The sequence below is a fragment of the Sander lucioperca genome, chromosome 22 (assembly GCF_008315115.2).
Source record: "Sander lucioperca isolate FBNREF2018 chromosome 22, SLUC_FBN_1.2, whole genome shotgun sequence".
NCBI classification, from domain to species: domain Eukaryota; kingdom Metazoa; phylum Chordata; class Actinopteri; order Perciformes; family Percidae; genus Sander; species Sander lucioperca.
Genome location: NC_050194.1, coordinates 14,479,292 through 14,496,935, shown reverse-complemented (window position 1 = coordinate 14,496,935; position 17,644 = coordinate 14,479,292). Strand labels below are relative to the sequence as shown.

Below are 17,644 nucleotides of genomic sequence, written 5' to 3'. Positions count from 1 at the left end.
AATGCTCCATAGAGCTGAGGTTAACTGCTGAGTCAAGTGATTATTGTCTGTGGGTTCGTTGCTATGACCCCTTTTACATTAGACGCGGTCATGTGATCCATTGTTAATATAAAATAATTATTAAAGCCACTTTAATCTTATTGTAAAAGTGGTAAGATTCTGAACTAGATTTAGAATAAAGTGAGACTACTGCTGAAATGAATTAATCCTTCTTTTAGAACATTATTTTATTGTTCAGGTTCATCTCAAACATTGTTTTGAAAACATTTTATTTTGTAAATAACTTAAGTCATAATACTGTTGACAATGTGAGATTGCATTTAGTGTATGCAGTAAAAGTTAATCAAAATTTACTGTATTCTTACACTCCTCAGTCTGAAAGGTAACCACAGAAATAAAGAGAACTTGAACTGATATATGGTGAAACACAGAGAATATAAAGAAAGAAAAGCAATTGAGATTCTGCAGGGGAGAGCTGAGCACTATTTACCTAGGCTGCCCAGAGCGAGCCTGTGGGCACAACACAGCTGACACCACACCAAGTAAATTATGCCTGCTTCGATCTTTTATGGTGATCAAAAGGAAAAAATAATCTGGTCGGTTCTCTCATTCTCTCATAAAAGATTTGTTTTAAAGTATTGTACACTGTGATATTTGTAATTTTTCTGATGTGTGAACAAAAGAAGTGGTGTGCATTTACAGTGAGAGAGTGTCCAGGGTAACTCCCACTCCAGCTTGTTCAGTAGTTTGACGGTTGCTTAAATTAGTAAGAGTTAACTCACTTTACACTTTCAAAGTGATATGAGCTCATAGATACAGATTTATTGATAGCTGCCGCTACCTGTAAATGGCTGTATCCATGTCAAGAGGTGTATCCAACAGAACTGAATCCTCACATCCAAGATGATCTCTCAAAACACACCATCGCCCTGGCTCACGAAGCTAATGGCACTGTGCTTTAGAGAAGCGACAGTTTCTTTGCTCATTGACTATGGATGAGCATCTGGTCAATGTGGATGTGTGATGTGATCACTGGGCTCCCTCTGAGAGCGCCTGACTGTGTTTCCCTGTGCACACAGATAAACATGCAGACATACAGAGCCCACCGAGTCACGCTCTGCACACACATCTGGTGGCATACAAATGTAACTTTAGACTATACCTGGCAATGACTCAAACTCTTGTAAACATGAAGGAGCCTAGCAAGTACAATTGTAAACAGAGATCACTGTGATGGCTATGGACATTTCTGTTAACTGTTTGGTCATTTCTGTTGCCTGTATTGTTGATTTCTGTAGGTTTCCTGTGTTGGTATGTTTATTCTGTAGTTTTCTGTTCCTGTCTTGTAAATATATCCTGTGTTGTGTATTGTGGTCTTTATATATTTTGTTGTGTTCCCTGTTGTGACTTTCTCTGTTTATGTTCTGTTTCCTGTCTTATTTTGATAGTCTGTTTTCTGTCTTGTCCAGTTTACTTCCTGTGTTTTCCCTCCTTTGTTGATTGTCCTGCCCCACCCTGATGTGTTTCACCTGTTGTCTCACCTGTTCCTGATTTACTCATCACCTCATGTATTTAGCCTCTGTGTTCCCTTTGTCTCTTGTTAGATCGTCTTGTGTCCTTCCCTGTGACCTGTGTTTTGCTCCCTCGTGTCTTGTGTTCCTGCCTGTGTTTTTGCCCGTCACTTTATGCATTACCTTGTGAGTTTTCCAGTCTTTGTACTGCCGCTTTTTGTTTAATTAAATCCCTGAGTTACATTAATCTCCTGCCTGCCTGCCTGCCTCTCTCTCTGCGTTTGGGTCCTTTTTCCCCTGCTCACCACCACAATCACACTTATAATTAATGGTTTTGGACTGTTAAAAATTGTGAATGTCTCTTTGAAGGGCAGAAAAAATAACCAATATCCAGACCACTTTTTTGATGCTGCTGTATCTGATGGACTTCATACAGTACATCCATCATTATCAATAATCCAATAATATATGACAATATGACAATGATGTCATAATTACTTTTAACATTTTGGAGATCAGTGATGGAGCAGGAATTCAGATCACTTAAGTAAAAGTAGCAATACCACACTAAAAATACTTCTTTACTAGTAAAAGTCCTACATTTGAAATATGCTTCAGCTAAAGTACAGACATGTTATCTTTAAAATGTACTTTAAGAATGAAAAGTAAAACTTATTTTTCAGCAGAACGAGAGCTGTCAGTGTTAATATTAATGGACCATTATTATTGATGCGTGTTATTGTTACATTTGGGTAGTTCTATAACAATGCATCATATTTCATAAACTTAACATTTGTAGCATAAAATGGAAGTGCTTAAGTAAAGTACAAGTACCTCAAAATTGGACTTAAGTACAGTACTTGAGAAAATGTACTTAGTTACTTTTCATCAGTGCTGGAAGTATTACTGTAATTGAACTGCCTCAGATTATATGCATTGCTTATGAAACTGATCTATAATTAGTTTATGTCCATGTAAAGTTTCCAGATGAGTTTGTGGCACAGTGTTGTGTGAGCTGTGTCATCTGCTTTCTATTGCAACCTTCTGTTCTTAGTTAGCTCAAATGTAGTTTTTAGGGATATGACTTCCCTTTTGGTGCTCGAGAAGCAAATACGTAAAGACACTAATGTTTAACTCTAAAATCTCAAAATGTATCTTATTGTTAATAACTCGTTGGTTTGGTTGGATCTCATCTATGTTATTAAGCTATTATGGCCTGATTCAGACATGAAATTAGTCCAGGCTTACAAACATAGCATGTTTATTCTATTGTATATATGTAATGACATTTATTTCACCAAGGAAGTGCAACTCAGGTAAAAATTAGACTAATCCATTTCCCAAAGCACAATTTACTGACACAGGAACAGATTTTCCTTTACAGTTGAATCCATCATTATACAGTATGTATGTGTGAACAATTGTCTGATTTATTCTTCCCCCCCATCATTTATCTGAGTTAATTTTATCTTAAGCTGGACAGAGGTCATTTTGCACTGTCAATGAGTTACATAATCAAATTTGTTTTACGCTATTCTTTGCAGGACTAATTATCTCTGGATATCCTCAGATGTGTCATGTCTGGAAAATCAATCTCCGCTGGGGCACTTCTATCTTGATAGCCACAATCGGCATGACTTCTGTCAGCTACAGAACTTTAATAATTAGCTGAAGCTGCAGCCCAAGTAAGGCTTAGGGCTTTGATTTCAGCAGAGGAAGGAGTAGAGTACATTAATCTACCAGCCAGGGTTTAAATGCAATAGGATTTTGTCTGGCGTTTGCTTTACTCTGAACTCTTGCCCTCCTAAACTTTGCTTCAAAATAGAAACAACTCACATTTAAGGTTTTAATATTTGATGAATGTTGGTTTAACCATCGCAGCAGGTGACACATGATCTGCTGGTGCATTTTGCAGACTGAAACCACAGGGTGTTGAAATGCTGAACAGTAAAGGAGAGCATTTCTGTATGTAAAAAGAATAATTATCTCCCAGACACACTTGTCATTTCAAATAATTTATTATTTAGCAGTTGCAATATTAAGTTGTATCTTATATTAGCAATAATACACGTGTCCCCTGATGTCAGCAACCCTGCATTCCCAAATATTTGTTTTTTACATTTTAATAAATCAGTTCATGATAAAAGAGTCCAAAATTGCACCCATGCGTATAACAGGCCAATGCAAACACTGCACACAGGTAAAAAATAGTTTAAATTGTACAGTAGTAAACATACAAATCAAGTGAGCATTCAAATAAAGAAATGTTCAGTACAAGTGATAAAAACATACAGTGTCTCAACCTGACTGATGTTTTTGTGAATCTATTTTACCCATTTCAGGTTGATTGACCATTGGCTAAGCCCCGTCTGCCGTAGTTACTGTTGCTACGCCTGTCAAGCTTTCGTTCTCGCACGGCACATTTGCAGTTTTCAATGACAGTGGCAGAGTTACTACTCTAAATTCTTAGTTATATTCGAAACAATAGGTGCTTAATTCCACAGAGGTAGACAAAAGCAGGTTTCTCATTTCTAGCAGGCAACCAATGATTTTGCCAGCTGTACCAGAGACTGTATAAAATATGGACATAGTTCCTGTGACATTTCCCATAGGTTTCTGCAGAGCCAAAATCAAGCTCAAAGTGGGAAACTCCCGGTGGCTCTGGCCGTCGCCTTCTTGGCAGTCCCTGACATCGGTCTCGGCCAGAGGCGGAGTGGCAATCGGGAGAGTCGGGACTTTTCCCGGTGGGCCGGTAGTGTTTCGAGGCCGCAAGGGCCGGTCTGATACATTGCAAGCAACACCGCTGCCCGGCCACGGATCCCGGCCGTGCGGCCTGGTGTGCAGCCTCTGCTCCCTTACGGCGGGCCGCAGTAGCCTCTTATTTCAATACAAACACAGGCTAAAGGCACGCGCCATCGTGACGTCAAATGACGTAATATCCTGCCGGCGCGCCCGATTTATGGCGCGCGAGCAGAGGTCGCGCACGGCTCTTTTTTTTTTTCAGCGGTGTGCGACAAAGTGGAAACAGGAGGCCTGAACGAGTTCGCCGACAACCGGGTGCCAGGACTCTCACAGTGACTGCAAGTCTCTCTTGTAAACTTACTAGGTTAAGATGAGTTCTTTTATGGCGAATGAAAGGCTTGTTCCGACGAAATAGGTCATCGAATCAAATCGAAGCATTAACGGCAATGCTGCTGCCAGTTCTGCCGTTGTTTATCTTTTTCTTCTTCTAGTCCGTAGAAAGAGCAACGTCTGTAGCCTTTGCTCATTAGCGCCACCTCTGTTTAGGGGTAGACTGCAACTAGTGTTGCGGGCACCAGCGCGGGTATAAATAGTCACGGCGATCCCATGACGTCACATTTGCAATCGCCAGCTGAGCTGCGTCTATTGTATAAGAGCCTTAAAGCAGCCTTTTGCGGCCAGCCTCAAGTGGCCATTCAAGGAACTGCAGTTTGTGGCACTTTCGCTTTGTCTTCGTTTTTAAGAACCAGGAGTTGCCACTTGAGCTGTTTGTTAGCTAGCTATAAAGCTCATGTTAGTTATACGAGTTGGCTCAAAACTCTGTCTCCGGCTGATTTTTTTTTTAAATATTTCCAGCTGCCTCTTTTTAAAAGGACGTAAAATGGGTCTTACATTGATGGCTACAAACATGATATGTTATTGTGCTAAAACACTGAGACTAAAGCTAATAGGTCCATGTAAAAGGTCAGTATCCTCACCGGCTAAGTAGGACGGAGCTGCTTTTGTAGCCTACACTCCAATAGCTTCCAGGATCGGCTTCCATACAGTGTGGAAATACTACACAGTGGATGTGCTATAGTTGTGGAAGGTGTTTTTTTTAATATGACATGTAACCCCACAAACTACTGTAGGTAGTAAATTACTGATAGTGCTCCTTGGCCATGGAAGTAACGATTGTAGTACTGTAGATAGTAAGCTTGTTCGCCTGATAACATTTGCAGCTTACTTTAGAGCATATAAACTCACAGTTTCATGCATTCCTCACACTTTTGTTCTTGTGTTTTTGGTTTGGAAAGGTTAAAAGCTCCAAAACTTTGGAAATGCAGAGGTATCACTCTTACGGAGGAGACAACCTAGAAGCGAACAAAGTAAAGTTTGCCCTCAGTTGGATACAGTTAAATGATGTTTAACTTTCGACCCTTCCCTTTTTTCACATCTCAGGTCAGTCCCAATTGCCAGGAAGTCAACAATACCTTGCAAGTCGATTCACTCATGCCCCGTAGAAAATGAATGGGGGCAAACTTTGCTTCATGCTGCTTTCAGTGGGTTTTTAGTCTTCAGTCTTACTAAAGCCCCATGTACACTGCTGGAGGTATGTGGAGAAATCCAAAACTTGACAGACCTGCTGTGCCTAGTTACAGTTGTTAAGCTATGATTGCACAATCGCTGTTCGGGGGAGGGGTTTAGCGAATGATCAATTCAGGTCAGGCTTATTTATGACATTTTGGTGCTTGATTAGGTAAAGAAAGTGTAGTTGTTTGAGATAATAAAGTATTTGATGTAACTAACTTTAAAGAAAAAAGCAAAAGGACAGAAGTGTTCGAAGTCAGTGGGGGGCACAGATGGTGATCTATCAAAAATAACTCACAGTACGAGCGGATGGATGGCTTATTGGCGTTGTCCTTCTATTTGTGGCAATGGACAACTAAGTAGAGAGCCCGTCAGTAAATGTAAAATACTGGCTAAAAACTGCAGAAAAAAATAAAACTTATATCACAATAGTCTCTTTTTTTACGGTATATGCAATGCCCATCAAGTTCAGTTTTATTTTGAAAAAGACTTAGGTATAGTCTGCAGAAGTCAGCGGTCAGCATTCATTTTGCGCAGTTTGGCGGGCAGGTTGTCCTCTGGCCGACCCCCTACCAAGGGGATTTGAACTGGGGTTAGGGTTGGAGCAGTGATGGTGCTTATGGCTGCTGGTAGTCTGTGTTTCTCCAGCTCATCCTCCTCAGGTTCTCCATCCAGGGACAGCAGCTGGACTTGCTCATCCAGCTGTCCTTGCCTCACAACCGGGATGGAGCTGGACCTCAGCCTCTGAATACTAAGCGGAAGGTCTCCTGTGCTGGAGGCCTTCCCCCCAGGCAAGGCTGGCCCTGTCTTCAGTCCCCTCCAAAGGTGCTCCTCCTTGGTGGAGCTCATGCGCTGAAGTTTGCTGGGCAACCTGTAGGATTGGTCCTCTACGTGGTCTGCATAGTCAGCTGACATGATCCTTTCCCTACGGACTCCTCGGCCATCGTTACCCAGCTGAGGGGATAAGGGGGTGGGTGCAACAGAAAGAGAGTTGGGCGACTTTAATGGGGACTTCTCTTCCTGCTCTTTGACGCTGTATGGAGGCGTATTGACCTCAAAGGTGTTGTGGAACTGGGAGTAGTCGACTCTGAAGAAGCCCTCCTCCAGTGACATGACGGGGAGGAAACGATGGCCCCACAACACTTCATCTTCGGTGTAAGATGTCCTCGCCTGGCATGTCATACCTACGATGGCGAAAGAGACAGAAGTATAGAGAAATATTTCAAATACAGACAAGAAAAAGGCAACACTGTAACATTACGAAGGAAATTGTGGGATATTAAAATTGGACAGACAGCCAGGCAGGGAACAGAAATGAAAAGTGGAGAATTGCTTTAGGGAAAAGACAGACAGAGATATGAAGGGAAAAAAAGACAGACGGAGAAGAGCTTGTGCTATTGAATAATTAAAGACCATGAAATTAAATATTTTATTTTATATTACTGAGTAATGCTACTTGCTAGGAAGTTATGAGGAAAATATATATATCTATATATATATAGATATATATATCTATATATATATTCAAAAATGATCATTCGCTCTAACCAGTGGTTTCCACGATGCCCTCTAGGATGACAACAATCTCAAACTGCTCGTTCATGAGTGAGCGCTGCGACAGATCAAAGAACGGGCTCTTGGTGTTGATCTCGTGGCAGATGGTTAGAGGCGACACCAAGAAGAGCTGGTCCGCCCCCGTCCCAAAACCCACGTCCAGCTCACACTGATCCAGGGGCAGGAACTCGCCCTCTGGGGTCTGCCGAGACTGGAAACATAAATGATCAGGACATATAACATTTTCATTTAATTATTGAGGATAATTCTTCATATTTCTCCTCCACAACAGGGTCAGAGCATACAGTTATGGAAGCAAGTAATAACAATAATAAACCTATATGCAACTGAAAACCTAATTGTGAAATTGAACCACCACTAAATTCTTAATGTTGAATTTAAACACCACATTCTTTATAGCACTGAAATAGATACTGTATAACTTGGAAAAAACACCTCTCTAAATGTATATGTATGTGTGCATGTATTTGTTGCAGGTGTAACCCCGATGGGAATGTAACTGAAGCTGTGTTAAGGGTCCCATGAAATAGCTTTGAGAAGGCAATTTTTCTCCATGGTCAGACATAGTTCCACATTTAATAGGATGTTGAGGTGGGAGTTAAAGTGTGGAGGGAGTTCATTTTAGAGCAAAAAAGCAGGTGGGACAAAGCCTGCTCACTAGAAGTGATCATATATGTGTCATAGTCCGGCATAGTCCAAAGTGCGGCCCGCCGTAAAGAGAGGCATGTTTTTGCCCTGAGCCTCAGACTTTATTTTGATGTTGCTACAAAATGATAGCACCTAAAAGCACACCTCTGACATGACGGTGTATTTATTTGCCTTGAGAGTTGGATGAGTCAACAAAAAAATCGTGACACTTTTGGCAGAGACGTGGATGCATTTTGATAAAACAATACAAAGAAATGAACACGTTGACATATTGTTTGGGCATGATAGATGGCAGAACAATACACCCAGGAGAGTCAACATCACTAGAAATGTGTTCTGAGACTTTGATGTTGTTCTCTGTGCACTTACTGGAAGACATGCTGGGTATAAAAAAACAGAGGTCTCCCACATCTCTTTCAGACAACATTGGTTACATTTATAGTTTGAGACACTAATCTTTATTTCTCTCATTGCCAGCACATTAGAGTACTTTAACACTCTGTGGTAGCCTGGCTTCTTAGACAAGTATCATTAGATTATGGAGAACATAGTGCTTGCTCTTGGGAAACTAAGCTTAATCAACGTAACTGTTAAATTAATACATGGAATTAGGGACAAGGCTCAAACTTCTCTATGAGCTTATAAACCCTCTTTTCCTATGAATAGCAAGCCTCTTACTCCAGTTGTTACGACAGGAGTGAATGATTTACAAAGGAAACAATGTTTGTTTCACCCAGAGTGAGGGAGAATCAAAGTCCAACCCCTTTTAATTTTACTACCAACATAAGTGAATAGAAATGCAAATGTATAACTTAAACTATGTAATATTCTGTTATGGTTCAATTCAAATAGTTCTCCCTTTCGCCTCATGTTAACTTGTATGCAGAGTAGCCTCCCTGGGCCTTTGTGTGAGGAGCCACTTGGCCCACAGATGGCAGACAAACTGTCATTTGTATTCACAGTGATGTTGAGGACAGAAGGGTGTGACATTTCACAGGAAGACGTCTGTGCCCACAGATCCCTGGCATGGTGAGGGAAAGTGTCACCCATCATGCTGCATCAGTGATCGGCGCTCCTGGAATATGCAGACAGGGAGCCTATGTCCCATGTCTACTGAAATTAAATCAGAAAAAACTCCGAAAGCAAGAAAGGCCGATGTTTTAGAAAACAGAACAATGTTAAAAAATGTGGACCTGGTAAGATACATAAAGTAAGATGAGCTGTAAAAAGCCATACCACCAGTCTACCGGGTATATTCTTGTAATTAACAAGGCATTATAACTTAATGTTGGCATTTCCTACAGTAAAAGGTGTAAAAGATGCAGTGTAAATGTCAATACATGTTTTTTTGCACGCTTACAATACAGACAAGTTGGGAAATATACTTCGTTTGATACCACTCTTATATTTGTGGGATGAAAATGAAGCTACAGCCAGAAGGCGCTTAGTTTAGCATAAAGACGAAATGGGAAACAGCTAGCCCATATAATTATACTTTGTGTGCAGTTATTAACCAGCTTCATGCCCTCAACCTCCTCCAGCATCTCTTAGACATAAATATGGAAACCAGGCTAAAATAACATTTAAATTCAAGTGTTATATATATATATATATATTCATTTCTTTCTTTCACCCAATCATTTAAAAATGTAAATTGTCAGTTAGATAGTGTAGGCAGGTGTCCCATTTGTCTGCAACGCTCATACAAGTCACTGAGATTGGAAAACAATTTCCTGGGAAGTCATATTTAAGCCAATTCTAGTCATGAAAGTGAAGTTGCTATTTTTCACATACTGTTCATAGCTTGATTTTGCAACAAAATTAAAATCTGCCATGGAAACCTGCTTGAGACTGAATGGTTTTAAACAAGGTGAAAGCTTTGTGTGTTCTCTTACTGCCGCTTAACAGTCACTGCCACAAGGGGGAAATTAATGGCCTTTGGAAGAGGACCTGCTATAGAGGGAGTGCTTAATTTACCGAGCCACCTGAGTTTCAGGTTGAATGAAAGCAGGCCCTATCCCTAGTGACTCACTTCCTTCTCAGTGACTGTGTGTGTGCGTGCGTGCGTGCGTGCGTGCGTGCGTGCGTGTGAGCGAGCGATGCAAAGACACACCAACAGTGACAGTGAAAGTTAGAAAGAATCATGTGTGTACATGTTTGTCCTTGTGTGTCTTTAATGCAACTGTGTATTTGTATCCATTGTGTGTCCAGCTGGAACCTTTGAGCTGGACATCAAACGTAATGCTCCCACAGACGTCACATTTGAGCTGCTAATTCCCAATCTCTCGACAGCACCATTAAAGCTAATTCAACTGTCTTTCTCTTTGCGTCTTCTTCTCTCTTTCTCCTCTTTTTGCTCGTCCTTCAGAGTGGCAGTGGCAGATGTGGCGAGTCATGCTGACATGTCTGTCTGCCTGCCTGTCTTTCTGCTACAACTAGCCCTTATCACTTATCTCCTGCTGTGGAGTGGACTAACCTACTAAGACAAGCGTCTGTTGACATTGAGGAGCACCACCCAGCTGTCACTCTCTCGCTCTGTCTTTTTTTTTTTTTTTTCGAGCACTTTTTCCTATTAAGATGAGTGTGTTTCTTCCATTCACTGTTGGCAAACGTGCAAACATGTTTCTTTACATTAAAATCATATTCTGCCAGTGCTTCAGGGGTCAGGGCACCACTGCATTCTATTGACTTATTAATGAAAGCTGCATTAATATTAATTGAAATTCAAGGACAGTTCTCTTTTTAAGTTGATATGCATTATGGATGTAGAGAAATGCAGTCTATCCAAGGAATAATGTTTCTGCTGATAATTACCTCCGCCAAGGAGGATATGTTTATTGGTTTATATGTTTATTGGTTTGTTTGTCCGTCAGCAGGATTACAGAAAAACTACTGGTCGGATTTTCATGAAACTTGGTAGAAGGGTGTAGCATGGGCCAAGGAAGAACCCATTACATTTTGGTGAGGATTCAAATCACGAGGCGGATACACAAAATATTTTTCACTTTCATTAACATTGCAAGATAAGTCATTTGTGCTGCATTTATGTGGTGTCCGAATTATTGGAAAAATGAGTTCCCCACTGGGAAAATTCACACTGCATTAACATTGTGAAATAGAGCATGTCTTGGCAGAGGTCTGCGCTCTCTGAGTGCCCTTCTAGTTCAATTTGTTATCTAGGTCAGAAGTATCTAATGAAATTATACTCTGGGTATATCTACATTACTTTTTTCAATAAGTGCCTGTTTACAAAAAAAGTTCCTAGCAAGTATCAATTACTAGAAAGTTCTGAAAAGAAAGAACTGGAAAAAAAAAAAAAAGGACCAGCTCTCCAATTTCACAACTCTATTTTTACGATGCTTCGGTCCTCAGTGAAATTCATGGAGGCAATAAGCCAAGCATCAAATATACATATATATATATATATATATATATATATATATAAACGGGTAGCTCAAATTAAGCAATCTGATTGGTTCCTTTGCGTAAGGTCGAATAATGGCCCTTAGCTGTGATAAAATCACAACATACCATCACCTGTCGTGAGCTATTGCTTAAACACAGCCTGGGGAAAAAGCCACCAATCAGAGGCCACTAGCAGCACCGCCTATATGGATGCTGGAAGTGTATAAATATTTTATAAAACTTGGTGATATAAAGACAATAGTCTTATATCACAGTTTCCTGAATCATTGTGAAAAAGTGTGTACAAAATAAAGTTGAAAAGAGTTCAAATACTGCACCAAAATATGCTTATTACATACACAGCCTATATTTTAGACAATTTCCCTGACAGGTTTGCTTTTTTAACAAACCTTAACAAGTTATAGATGCACTCCTGCATAATAATTACGTTGCATTGTAAATAACATGAGTGCTCATCAAGAATGTGACCAACTTCATCCAGGTCCCATAAGAAGTTACAACTCATGCCTATCCCTGAGAATTGATTGCAGTTGCCATGTCACAGTGTGTTTACACAGCTTGTCATTAGGATTTACTGCAGCATGTCTCATATCTTCAGTCAGCTTCGTGGACAACCCATCTGACAGTGACCTTGAGCTGTGCATTACCTGAAGCCCTGGCATTGTTCCCACAGTGCAGGTATAGTACTATGGGGTGATGTAGAGTCAATTTACTCTACACTACCTCATTGTACAGTCTGACATCCCAATGCCATAGCTTTAGGGGCTCATAAACACATCACTGTGTCTGTTAACATTAGGGCTGTAATCGACTAAAGAAATTCTTAGTTGACTAACACTTATATGATTTTGTCGATTAATCGATTAGTTGATGTAATCGACAGAGCTGTGCTCTTTGAGAGGTGATTAAGACTAGAAAAGCACAATATAAATGTAGTTAATGAACCATCTGTAAAACTGACACTCTCCACAATTACTCCTGCAAAAGCACCACTTTAAATCTTGTGTTTACCAGAAATGTGCTCATAAGTTTCTTGGAAATGAGTAACTAAGCATGAATAAGCCTAAAAAATGACTCATCAACTAAAGAAATCTTAGTCGACTAAGACCAAAATGACAAAGATAGATGAAAAGAGGTGGCAGCCCTAGTTAACATGCACTTTAAAAGACATAAAAATACTGAATCTATTCAGCAGCAATGCCACAGTGGTATCCTGCACACTCTGTAACAACACATTTAATATAGAATCTAAAGAAAATATAGGTTTTATCCTAAAATAAGGTATTTTATATTTATAATATTGTCTCACTGTCCAAGAAAATCCATGAAACATGAAATGGCACTGTATAAAAGTGAGCTCAGAAAGTTTTGATTGTTTACCGCTTGTCCTCGGGTCATGATTGATGGCACTCGAAAGCGATACTTTTTAGCAGATCATTAGCAAAGACCTGGATGTCTGACCTTCCACCAACACACGAATATCTGTGGCTTAAAAGATGATTTAATAAAAGATCATCATTTACTGGCAGTAATCCCAGACCAGGATCATCACATAAATATAATCAACTGATCTTTGAAAGAAAGCCAATGTCTGTTGAACTAAAAAATCTGAAACAGATGGGTCAGGAACACTTTAAACAACAAAAATTCCCTGTTGCAGTAACTATATTATGCTCAGACAGATTCATTTATTTAAAAATAAAAATACTAAAAAAATTAAAAGAAGAACCTTAGAGGTAAAGGCAAGATTGAGTACGGTGCAGTGTAGCCAAAGTACTGGTGTATCTACTCTGCAACAGTACTGCAGCAGCTTGTTTTGCTTTTCATGTTGTGAATCAGACCTGCTCACAATTCAAGTTTTCCACTTTTCTACTGGGCCTTAAGGTATCAGATAAAGACTATAAACTAAATTATCCCAAAAATTCTTCTTTAATAATAAATCTGTAGGGGCTCCTTGTGGTATAAGAGAGGTCATTCTACTACACCATATCTGTAATATTGGTACACAGATGGTTCTGACCAAAGTCAAACATGACAGCATGCCCTATGCGTGAATATCTAACTGCTTTCATTCTGTTTGAAAGAACCAATTATAGCGTCATAGACGACTATTACAGAATATAAAACTCTCTGAATGGAACTATTGGCCTCTGTAAGGTTGTTGATATAGCATTCTCTTTGCCTTTCTACGCTGTTAAATAATGAGTCAATGGCAATGACATTAAATAAAACTCATTATAGAGAAAGCTGGAACATTAGGTTGGTTTTACTGTAAAGTGTCTTTGAGTACCATGTAAAGCGCTATATAAATCAAATGTATTATTATTAAAGATAATAAGTTATTGAGTCATGGTTTTTGATGTGTTAAACTGAGTGACTTTTATTTCTCTAATGGATACTTTAACTGTTATCAAATGAAAAATGGCTGAACAGAAAAACATTGTTTTAAATGATATCATATGCCTGGATCAAATCTGAGCGCAACACAAAACATTAAGTAGGACCACATTAATAACATACTGGGAGCTTTCTGGTGACTCCCTCGAGGTTCAGAAAGTAAACTGTCACTTGAGATCATCATGCTACTCCACCCACGACTAACTCTCCCTGCCAAAACAAAGCACTGCTGTCCTTTAGATATCCGCTCATGTTTGGACTGGAGAAAAGACATTCCTGCTACAGTGAGAAAATACAGGGCTTGCACATAAAACACACAACTGTCAAATTATGTGTGATGAATTGTGGTGCATGGACAGGAATTTTGACATGGCAGAAAATAGTGCTGTCCAGCTATCGGCCATAGATTTTGCAGAGAATTTTGATTTAGAAAATGCAATGATTGACACTGCAGAGTCAGCCTCTTTTAGTTGTGAAGTTGACACAAAATGTTTTCCTCTTCTTTTTTATCATAGCCAGCAGCTGCCTCAGCGGCTTTCATCCTCACATATTCCTTCAGCTCTGAAACCAGCTTACACTTGATACAGAGGTACAGTATATCACTGTCAACTCTCAGTGCTTCAGATTGGTGGCATTTTGTCTTTAGGCAATACTGACCTCAAGAAAATGATTTACCACACAGTGGCCCACTCAGTAGAGGAATTGGTCAAATTGATCTTTTAGTCAACAAGCATGCTTTTCCACCTGCTGTCCCCGGGGGGCCCATTCAGCTCATCTGTGGACTTTGAAGCAGAGGCTGAACTTACTAAACCCATTGTGACCCTGACTGTACCATGCAACACACTCAGCAGAAACACGCTGTGTTTAGGAAGACTCTACTGAAGTAGTTGCAGGGGGTAAATGGTAACTCACTAAATTACATCTTGGAGCCTCATATTAAAACCATAGCCTCTGCAGACCCTCAGGGAATGCAATCAATTCTGGAGATGAATAGAAATAAAACGCATGACTTGAAAAGCACCCTTATAACACAATGAGCAATTTAAAAACAGATTAAGTGACTCTCAATTAGTCTCAGCTTTGATAATGGCCTTTCAATAAGCAAATGCTCATTGCGCCAAAGTGTGCCTACTTGTGTAGTGATTTTGGATATAGGCTATAGCGCACCTTGACTATAACCTGTAACCTACCTTAATGAGTTTGCACCTAATCTGCGCTGACACCATATGACTGTTCCGCAGGTTCCCCACTCGGAACATGAGACACAACTTCCCGTCTCGCTGCGAAATGACCGCATCCTGGCTGAACATCAGCGTCTCGGCGCGCTTCTTCGGCTGCGACATCTTGATGAACATGCAGCCGATGAGAAAGGCGTCAACGATGGACCCCATCAGCGACTGGAAGAGGAAGAGGATGATACCCTCCGGGCACTTCTCAGTGATGTAGCGGTAGCCGTAGCCGATGGTCGCCTCCGTCTCGATGAAAAACAGGAAAGCGGAGGGAAAGTTGTACACGTTAGCGACGCACGGGGTGTAGGACGAGTCGTGGCCACCGTGGCTCAGGTCGCCGCGGATGTAGGCGATCACCCACCACATTGAAGCCATGACCAGCCATGCAACTGTGTAAGTGAGGATGAAGATGAGAAGGTTCCAGCGCCACTTGAGATCCACCAGCGTGGTGAAGAGATCGGAGATGTATCGGCTGGTCTCTCCGCCAAGGTTACCGTGCTGGACATTGCAGCGACCGTTCTTCTCCACAAACCGCTGCCTCTTTCTCTTCGCCGGTGCGGAAAAAGTCGTGTCCCGGTTGGTGTTTACCACCTGGTAGTCCTCGCCAAATTTCCGCCGTAAGGCTGACATTGTATCAAATAGCCTACCTACTTGTGAAAAGTACTAATAGCCTACTTGTTCAGAACCAGGCTCTTTACGCAAGTTTGGAACCCCCCTGCCCAGAACCATGCAATAACATTCAGCGCGCGACTCGCATCCTGTGAGGTGGAGATGCGCCTCTGTCCTGTAAATTAATCCTAAGTGATCAGAGATTCTGCGCAATACATGATTCAGACTCGGCCCTTTACGCAAACGAGTCAACTGACGTTTGTGACAACTTTTTGTTCAGGTCTCATCCTTGGAAGGAATAACACACCTTCAACATTACATTTAAAACAAAAGCTGCATTCAAACAGCTCGATTCAAAGGCTCTGTCCTTGGTCTACTGAGATGCTGTTTCAATAGACCTGCGAATATGAACAGCAGGTTACAGTGCGCACTTCTGCCTGAGGGAACAGTTCTGGTAGGAGTGACTGCAAATTAAAGGTGACGAATTGCAGCACGTATGAGAAATTCCTCGTTCACGGTGGGTGGGGGCTGATGTGAGGGGAGAGAGAGGGAAATGGTTTTGTTTTATTTGGCCTGTACCCAAGGTAAAAGCATCCGAGCGAAACAATGTAAGAGTGAAATCATCACTAAAATGATCGTACTTTTTTCACATTTTCACATCCTTATATGAGGCCGCTTTAGTCTTTCATTTTATTTTATTTTACATTACTTTTAAACGTGTTTCCCCTAGTCGAATTATATCTTTGTTGCGGAGAACGTTGCCTACTATAAAATTGGTTATTCTGACATTTGTGGTGATTGGCGGCTATTTGGTTCCCCCTAGTGGTACTGCGATGAAAGTAAACCTGAGGTAATAAATGGCGATATATGAACCGCATTTGGGCCTCCAAATTCTTGTTAATTTTGACACATGTATGTTTAACATTAAAACATGATTTATAAAATCATGCAACAATTATTAGGCTATTTGAATAGTTTGGTTTTCTACAGTAGCTATATGTAGTAGGGGGTCCCTGCTCCATCTCTTATATAGTTAAGGGGTCCTTGGCTTAAAAACCGTTGAAGATCCCTGCTATAGAATACTCCATTTGAAGTCACTGTGTCAGACAGATGGTGAACAAATGTCTCTGTCAAACTACATATGTTCATTGGTAGGCTATATTATAGGGGTTGTTGGAATACTTGCACGTTACTACATCAGATAAATTAAGATAAAATAAGATAGACTTTATTAATCCCACACTGGGGAAATTCCCTTGTTACAGCAGCTCAAAAGAAAAAATCACACACATCAGAATAAGACAATACACATTAAATAGACATTGGAGAAATATACAAAAAGTATTATAAGAAATAGAAAAAATAGAATAAGAGTTATAATAATAGTAATATGTACACTATAAACACCCTTATTTTAAACAGACAGGTAAAAAAAAGTGTATATACAGATATACAGATGATTAAGGTGCGGATGAATAGAAATGTCATTTTGCACATAAATATCCCAGTATTGAACTATATGTTTGTACTTTGTCTTGTTCTGTAGCCTACCTGTTTTTATATCTTGTTTGCACCTTATGTTTATTTCAGTTTATTCTTGTGTTTTTTCACCGGGACCAGGGAAACACAATTTTGTTCCTCTATTTACTGTACTGCACTGTGTAGAGAACAACAAAGGATCTCTTATCTTATATCATGTTCAGGAAGGTTAGCCTACAGTATAAGCTTGTTTCACACCAAGTCCCTGTGGAAATATTATCAAATGAATAAGACTAGATGTTGTCAAAGCTAATTACACAATATAATTATGGAATCATTGCTGCTCCCTTTCAAATGAGGGCAGTGATGTGATCAATACTGTGTCTGTTCTTTGTTTTTTTCAATAGTAAGATTGTATCAAACCTCTGTGAAAGCAGGTAATGGCACCGGTCCCAAAAG

General features: G+C 40.2%; 1 protein-coding gene and 1 long non-coding RNA gene across 2 annotated transcripts in view; one reads left to right on the top strand and one right to left on the bottom strand.

Moving 5' to 3' along the window:
- Positions 1 to 9,606, top strand: part of LOC116061109 — a 46,407-nt gene extending 36,801 nt beyond the window's left edge. The window contains exon 4 of the long non-coding RNA XR_004107652.2: positions 9,008 to 9,606. This is a non-coding gene — a long non-coding RNA (uncharacterized LOC116061109). The remainder of the gene's footprint in view (positions 1 to 9,007) is intronic.
- On the bottom strand, positions 5,924 to 16,223 carry LOC116061108 (G protein-activated inward rectifier potassium channel 1-like). Its single transcript, XM_031315014.2, has 3 exons — positions 15,059 to 16,223; positions 7,371 to 7,587; positions 5,924 to 7,006 (listed from the first exon to the last, which is right to left on the bottom strand). Exons 1-3 carry the CDS (start codon positions 15,725 to 15,727, stop codon positions 6,333 to 6,335), a joined length of 1,560 nt encoding a protein of 519 aa, XP_031170874.1. The 5' UTR covers positions 15,728 to 16,223; the 3' UTR covers positions 5,924 to 6,332.
- Positions 16,224 to 17,644: the final 1,421 nt, after the last annotated feature.